Genomic DNA, 8,522 nt, shown 5'->3' with positions numbered 1-8,522 from the left:
ATCGGCTCAGAGTTAACTTATTTCTTTAAATAGCGAATGAATGCACCAATTTAAACCCATGTAAGGGAAAGAACACCATTTGCGGTCCTTCAAATGTATGCATTTGCAAAGATAATTATCACGAAAAGGACACCGGTGAAGGAATAAATCTGGTGTGCAAAGCGAAGCTCATACCGTGCGTGAATCCCATATGTCCAGGAAATTCAACCTGTAATTCAAATGGAACGAAATGCGAGTGCGAATGCGGATTTAAGAAGAACTTGATTGGAGATAAATGTGTTGATGGTAAGTGTTATCAATGATAACAAATTGCAGCCTCTGACTAATTATTTTCTTTGATTAAATATTTTAGCATGTGTTGACAAGCCATGTGGCAAAAACGCGATTTGCGAGCTTGTTTCATATTGTACATCTGATATTCGGCACCAATGTACATGCAAACCTGGCTACAAACTAAACCAGAACGAGAAGGACTGCGATTGTATGGTTTAAAACTATAAAAACCAACGTCGAAAAGTACTAAAGTTAAATTATCTAACAGGGGAGGGTTGCGAAACTGGCTTCCACAGCTGCGACGAGATTTGCATTGACGATAAGACAATTTCGAAAGGTTACAAATGCCAATGTTTCAATGGAACCGATGTTGACGAAAACACCATATGCAATAGTGGTAAGGCGACATAACCATAAACAAATTACTTTAATGTTGGATGCAATATTTGAATATATTTTCAAAGAACCAAACAAGAACTGTTCTTGCGGAAAAGGTGCATATTGTACCGAAAACGGAAAATGCCAATGCAAACCAAACTTTGTTGTTAAGGAGCCAGATGAAGAACCAACAACTGTGACGCAACGCGTTACAACTATCGCCAAAATAACCTCGACTGGAACAGAGGCACCTAAGAAGCAATATTATTCTTCCGACTTATACGAAGGTTCCTCATCAAACTCTTCTATAGAATGCATTGGTAAGAAAAATAGTAACATAACTCGGATCGAAATTTATATCTACCATATTAATAATGTTGTTTTGGTTTCGAGTCGTCAAATACTGAGTTTGTGGTTTTCTCTCACAAAGATAACCCTTAGAACTATTGATTTCCGTTGTTAAACAGGCAGCTTAATATAAATTTCAAGGAAAGTTTATAAAAAGGATCCTCTTTTCAATGTAGACAGGCTAGATTAGTGTCTATTTTCAATTACACTGACTCGAAACCCGGATGATGACGAGGACGACGGACCACTGGCTAAAAACCAAACGAATAATTTATAATATGATAAAACAATGATAGGCCTACATTAAGAATTCGGTATCGTTAAAAAAATTTATTTTTTTTTTTCATTTGGTTTACGCAGACAGATGTAAAGCGAAAAAGACCAACTGTCCGGGTAAATGCGAGGCAACTGATGATGGTTACAAATGTATTTGTGAAGGAAACTACAGGGAGCATGAAACTATCAAAACAGTGTGTGTCGGTAAGGATTCAAATTAATTAATGGCAGAATTTATGAATTTAATTTCGAAAAGATGTAACAATTTTACGTGTAATATTATTATAATGAAGCAAAGGACCCGTGCAAGGAGGAAGTTAATAATGTGAAGGGTGACGAAGAATGTAAAAAACAAAACTTCGCCGTTTGTGTACCAGATATAACCAACTTCAATTACACATGCAAGGACTGTAAATTCGGATATAAGTTAAATGAAGGAAAATGCGAAGGTACAAACGTTATTAGTGCTTCTATTACGATATTTGGGAACGCTACAATTACAAATTAATATGTTTACATAGATGTCTGCGAGCTTGAGCGTAAGACATGCAACGCAAGAAAAGCATCGCATTGCATCGTTGATAAATCCGGGAAACCGGTCTGCAAATGCCCTCCCGCGTATTACCTTGATGGAGACGAATGCACAATCGGTATTTTACCATACTAGACCTAAATTAAAATTGAAAACAACCATCCTTCTTATAGATTTGTAAAAAATATAAATTTATTTGCAGTTCAAATTGGTCAATCAATCGTTCTTTACAACCTTACCGGTGTGGATATTGAGAAAACAGCCCGGTATGACGATCCATCACAATACTACAATGCCTTTGAAGAACAAGAAGAAATTTTTTACGCCACCACAAATGAAGTTCCATCACTATTATCCGAAATCATCAAAGAATCGGTAGGATTTTATAAATTAAATGTGAATCGAGTCAGGTTTATGAAGGACACTATAGGCACTCATTTGTTACTGTTCATAACTAATTAAACCAACGTTCATTAACAGTTATCGCTCGCTAACCCCAGTGTGAAAGACATCAAAATCTTGGAGAAAACGTAACTAAGATAAAATCAACCAAGTTTAGCAGTATCTCTTACTTAATTGGTGGGTTATACATATTGCAGGGGAAATGATACGCTCAAAATCGAAGCGATTTTCGACAAACCAGGAGTGACGGCGGAAGAATTTAAAGGCCTTCAATATGAACCTTTAGGGGATTTAAGTGGATTCCGCATAAAACCTTCTTTATACATAAAGAGCAAGGACGCCTTCGAAAAAGATTTAAAGGAGGTGTCAAAGGTTGAACCGGAGGCGTTTTGTGACGAATTCAAGCCTTGCAATGAAATGGCACCGAAATGCCAACTTCGAGAAGGTTCATACGAATGCCTATGCGACAAAGAACAAGGCTACGAGGCTATACCAGGAATCTTCAATACAAGTATATCCTACAACCAGGAAGTTTGCAGAGGTTAGTTGCATTGTTTAAAACAAATTATTATTCCATACTAAGTTAAGCACGTTCTCAAGTAATGCGTGTTAGTATTTCTAAACTGCGCAGACAAGCGCGCGTGACTCACGAGTGCTAAACACTGTCAGATTTCTTACGTATTGCGCGTTAATTTAAAACTGCGCTTGGTGAAATTCCTATTAGCAGAAGGGGATAATAGAAGAAGGATGACACTCTGAATCCTCTTAATGCTTTACTTATGTAACGTCATTCTTCCCAGGCTCACCCTTTTAGTTTGCTTTCCCGCTCATCAAACTACAAATGTGCATCGCACCGTAAGGTGAATTCTATAGTTGTTTGGCACTAAATCCCCAGCAATCATCCCACAAACCTCGTCTGGGCGTGGGACAAAAATCACAAAATGCACAAGCGCGTCTTGCTAAATATTTAAGCGCTAATAGAGTAATGATGAGGGAACTATTTATCGCGTATGTGATTCGGTTTAGTAACCTTGCTCTAAATGTTCCTATGTTGGGAAGAGTGGCGTTACACTTACCCCGCTTTGTGGTACACTTCTCTCGAAGAGAAGTATTATATACTTCTGCTATTAGATGGAGCGCGATTGAACCAAATTCGCGTATTTTTAATTTTATCAGATTTTGACGAATGCAATGATGACAAAACGCTTTGTCAACCAAATGGAGATTGCGTAAATCTTCCATCAAATAAGGGAAAATTTATGTGTAAATGCCACGACAAATTCAAAAATGATGGTCTAAACTGCATTGGTAATTTATTAATTAAATGCATTTAATTTTAAGTATTTATTTATATTAAAATTAAACTTTATAAAAGGTTCCTGCGATGGTCACAAATGTGGAAACGACGGACAGTGCGTAGCTACTGGTAACTCATACCGATGCGAGTAAGTACCAGATTTTATTTAATATCAAGACTTAATTATAATTAATTGGCCTCGTTAATTAGGTGTAAAGAAGGTTTTAATGGACCGTTATGCGATGGTAAAGCCCCGATTCCGCAAGAAATCAAGAAAGAAGAGCTTTCGAGTAAGTATTTTTAAAGTAATAAAGCAGTTGAATAATTGATTAAATGATTTATAATTTCACGTTTAAAGAAGCGGAAACTAACGTCATTATTGTGGGCGCCGTATTGGGTGCTATTCTTTTACTAACGATCATCGTATCGGCTGTTATTGTTCGGAAGTAAGATAAAAACTCTTTCGTGTTTGCGTTTTGCGAAATATTTGATTGAAATACGATGTTTACCAATATAGGTTGAGAGGTAAATTAAACAAGAGTGGTGGAAATAACCAAGCCATGGATGAATTTAGTGTAATTTAGCCTTTTCATTAACTTTAATTAATCTAAATAATTATTAATTTTTATTGTTCATTTACAGACCGGTAGGCGAGGCTACGATAATCCAGCAGGTCCGAGATAAATCAACTATTCAGTTTTATTTGATGTATAAGGAGTTGATTAATATTTAATAACATAAATGAAAATGTTACTTCTGTATTAAGTTAAAAACCAATTATCTTTTAAGTTTGTTATTTTATAAAAAAAAAAAAATAAAAAACAACCGAAATAATGTAAATCAGTTAAATAAAGTATTTTATAAATTTACGAATTTTTAATTTTGAGTTTAACTTGTTGATTAATTAGATTCAACACGTTCAAAATATATTATGTGTAGCACTTACACAAAACTTAATTTCATATCGAAGTTCTCGTATATCTTACAACTAACGTCATGATAGATCAATTAACAACTAAAACTATGTCTATTTCATCATAAAGGATTAAGTAACCATGGCAATAAACAACATATAGTTTAAGTAAGAAATATTTCTTTTAAATCAACTTAAAACATTACCCGTTACGTTTTAGCATCATGATTAAATCCCTATTTATTGAAATTGAAATTTGGAAAACAGAGTTAATTTCTTAATAGAGTTAGATCTTTTATAAATTATTATATTTTGAAAGCAACATTTAATTATCGCGAGTTTCATCACTAACAAAATTGACCTAAGATATTATTAAATCTGATTTCTAAAGATAATCGATTTTAAAATACTTGAAACAATGGAAGAAATGCCTTTGTACGTCTATTAAATAATAGGGGAGTTACTTTTATCTTTACCATGAAAGTTAAATATAATTTAGTAGACCCTTCAATTAGTGAAATCGCAAATTAAACCAGGATACAAGTGTTAAAAAGAAAATCGACCTGGATTTGTCATTTTAATCAAGCTAAAAATTAAAATTGAGACAGCTACAACGTTCTTCGAAAACACGTTATCTGTAGCCATTGTCATCGCCTCTAGCGTTGTACTTTACCATCAAAGTTAACCTGAATATTCGAACTATAATCTCGGGATCTTGTAGAATATTTTAGCTAATCAGTTTATAGCGATAAAAAGATGAATATTTTTCTCATAAGTGTTCCAGCTTCGTGGAACAATAGCCCGTGAGAATTGATAAGTTTGCGCTTAAACTAAGCGGTAACCATTCCGTTAATTTTCCCTTGGTTTTCATGGAATTGGCGCTACTTTGTCCTATAAATTCTTACATCCTATAACCTATAAAAATAGATGGTAGGGAACTCGTGAGCTCGAAACACCTTTTCCTCAGACCGAACTACAGTTTACAGTACCAGTACAGACACTTGAAAACTAGGCGTTAAGATTACCTACCACACGGTTGCAATCGAACTCTGCCAGAGAAAGGGGTTGCAGAATTTCTCAAGTACCTATATACGGTAAAACTAAAACAATAAAAACCAATATATATATATATATATATACATATTGTATTCAAATATCAATTTCTCAGAACTGTGGAAAAACTATTGTTGCAAATCCAATACTAAAACGAATGTTAGGTGTATTGCTTAATGCCTGAAGAACCATGTTGTTAAACAACCCTATAAGAAGATTTTAATGTCGAGAAGTTAATTTATTAATGAAGGTTTCTTTAAAGTTCAGAAGTACATAAATTTTTCTTCCATATTGAAAAAGAGAGGTTCAGAAACTAGGCTTCAAAGATATATCTAATTTTGACCCTAAAGTTATTTTTAGGGGTTGAATTATATTGGCCTACTATGACGAGTCGTAACACCACTTAAACAATACTTCTTCAGAATATATTTCTTGGCATGATGGGAAACGAGGTGAAAGTTCAATATCAAATTTTTCTACTCCTGGAGTTGAATTACTTGATAAAGTTAAGAATTAGTTTATGAAACAGCTTTTAATGAAAATCATTGACATTGAATCCTTAACGTTCGATAATTTGAAACCCATAAAGATAGTTCTTCAGATTTATAGCTCCAAAAAGTGTACGGTTCGTATTTGTAATGCATTTGCTTATCTCTAATGAACAAATGCCTTTTAGGTTTTGTATTTCTCGGAATAAGGATGAACTGCGTCAAAGTATACTACAAGACACACTAGCTTTCATGGTATAGCATTCGATTGGCAATTATGATTTATGAACTTCAATAAAAAACACCCCAATTGAGATCAGGATTCAGGATCTAATTAAATAGTTGCAAGGGAGAAATAATAGAAAATAAGAGATGATTTCAATTCGTCACCGTCAGAAAATGAAGAATTGAATAAAATTTCAGTTTTTCCGCGTTCAAAAGCCAAATATTAATGAGATTTCAAAGGCAATATGCCTCATTGAACGTAAGACTACTATAGGTTATCTGTTCAGGTAGATGATGGATGACGTCAACGGTCCCCCAACTGATATCGGCAGTCTTATGATTATATATAATAAGCAATAGCGCCCATTTACCCAGTCTTTTTTTTATCGCGTCAAACCTGAGTGTGGACCTACTGAATGAACGGTTGTTTGTGGAAAAAAGTTATTAAATTTTCTATTTCAAGATGCGCGCCGTAAGCGTTGGCAGCCTTCTTGGAACTTTCTTGCTAATAACGGGACTTAATGCCAGGAATATAGTGGTTAAAGACGAGAAAAACGAAAAAGATGATCTTACAAATTTACTAAGTGAATTTGCCAAGGATAAAAAAAATCTGGATGAATTGGAAAATGAAAATGTGGCCAAACTCTTGAAAGAAAAGCAAATAAATAAAGCAAACAAGTATTATGACTTGGTGGCAAAGGACTCTGACGGTACGAGTAAAGTTTACAATGTGAATATGTTATTTTAAAAGTAATTTTAAGTATGTTATCTAGAAGCTAAATGAAATGCAACAGAATTTAGCATATAATTACAGAGTATCCAATATTATCATAATGTTTTTAAAAATTTTTCGATTGACTAAAACTCCCTTTCGCTTCTAATAGCTGAAGATTGTGAAACCGACATAGAATGCACGGGGTCCGAAGCCGAATGTAAAGCTAACAGATGCGTTTGCAAAATTGGAAACATTAAAAACGACGGCGAAGGGCTAGGCATCAACTGCAAACCGAAACTACGTAAGCCAATCTTTAATCGGGAAATTAAGACCAATGAAACTCACTTTCTCTTCCAATAGCTGAAGATTGTGAAACCGACATAGAATGCACGGGGTCCGAAGCCGAATGTAAAGCTAACAGATGCGTTTGTAAAATTGGAAACATTAAAAACGACGGCGAAGGGCTAGGCATCAACTGCAGACCGAAACTACGTAAGCCAATCTCTAATCGGGAAACTAAAACCAATGAAACTCACTTTCTCTTCCAATAGCTGAAGATTGTGAAACCGACATAGAATGCACAGGGTCCAAAGCCGAATGTAAAGCTAACAGATGCGTTTGCAAAATTGGAAACATTAAAAACGACGGCGAGGGGCTAGGCATCAACTGCAGACCGAAACTACGTAAGCCAATGTCTAATCGGGAAATTAAGACCAATGAAACTCACTTTCTCTTCCAATAGCTGAAGATTGTGAAACCGACATAGAATGCACGGGGTCCGAAGCCGAATGTAAAGCTAACAGATGCGTTTGTAAAATTGGAAACATTAAAAACGACGGCGAAGGGCTTGGCATCAACTGCAGACCGAAACTACGTAAGCCAATCTCTAATCGGGAAATTAAGACCAATGAAACTCACTTTCTCTTCCAATAGCTGAAGATTGTGAAACCGACATAGAATGCACGGGGTCCGAAGCCGAATGTAAAGCTAACAGATGCGTTTGCAAAATTGGAAACATTAAAAACGACGGCGAGGGGCTAGGCATCAACTGCAGACCGAAACTACGTAAGCCAATCTCTAATCGGGAAATTAAGACCAATGAAACTCGCTTTCTCTTCCGATAGCTGAAGATTGTGAAACCGACATAGAATGCACGGGGTCCGAAGCCGAATGTAAAGCTAACAGATGCGTTTGTAAAATTGGAAACATTAAAAACGACGGCGAAGGGCTAGGCATCAACTGCAGACCGAAACTACGTAAGCCAATCTTTAATCGGGAAATTAAGACCAATGAAACTCGTTTTCTCTTCCAATAGCTGAAGATTGTGAAACCGACATAGAATGCACGGGGTCCGAAGCCGAATGTAAAGCTAACAGATGCGTTTGCAAAATTGGAAACATTAAAAACGACGGCGAGGGGCTAGGCATCAACTGCAGACCGAAACTACGTAAGCCAATGTCTAATCGGGAAATTAAGACCAATGCAACTCGCTTTCTCTTCCAATAGCTGAAGATTGTGAAACCGACATAGAATGCACGGGGTCCGAAGCCGAATGTAAAGCTAACAGATGCGTTTGCAAAACTGGCAACATTAAAAACGACGGCGAAGGGCTAGGCATCAAC

At 35.8% G+C, this 8,522-nt stretch overlaps 1 protein-coding gene across 1 annotated transcript; it reads left to right on the top strand.

Moving 5' to 3' along the window:
* Positions 1 to 2,412: 2,412 nt before the first annotated feature.
* LOC149651500 (uncharacterized) lies at positions 2,413 to 4,379 on the top strand. The gene is made up of 7 exons (XM_089848448.1): positions 2,413 to 2,750; positions 3,386 to 3,517; positions 3,585 to 3,654; positions 3,717 to 3,796; positions 3,865 to 3,952; positions 4,024 to 4,081; positions 4,149 to 4,379. Exons 1-7 carry the CDS (start codon positions 2,627 to 2,629, stop codon positions 4,188 to 4,190), a joined length of 594 nt encoding a protein of 197 aa, XP_089704574.1. The 5' UTR covers positions 2,413 to 2,626; the 3' UTR covers positions 4,191 to 4,379.
* Positions 4,380 to 8,522: the final 4,143 nt, after the last annotated feature.

This window comes from Phalangium opilio, unplaced genomic scaffold, assembly GCF_054372755.1.
Source record: "Phalangium opilio isolate 3A_F unplaced genomic scaffold, DU_Popi_V2 ptg000082l_1, whole genome shotgun sequence".
Lineage (NCBI taxonomy): Eukaryota > Metazoa > Arthropoda > Arachnida > Opiliones > Phalangiidae > Phalangium > Phalangium opilio.
Note: the sequence above shows the minus strand (reverse complement) of the source record. Positions and strands in the feature narration are given on the sequence as shown.

Coding starts and splice junctions, on each gene's coding strand:
- LOC149651500 (XM_089848448.1), top strand. CDS start 2,627: ATGGCACCGAAATGCCAACTTCGAGAAGGTTCATACGAATGCCTATGC. Junction 3,518..3,584: donor TGATGGTCTAAACTGCATTG/GTAATTTATTAA, acceptor ACTTTATAAAAG/GTTCCTGCGATGGTCACAAA. Junction 3,797..3,864: donor CAAGAAAGAAGAGCTTTCGA/GTAAGTATTTTT, acceptor TCACGTTTAAAG/AAGCGGAAACTAACGTCATT.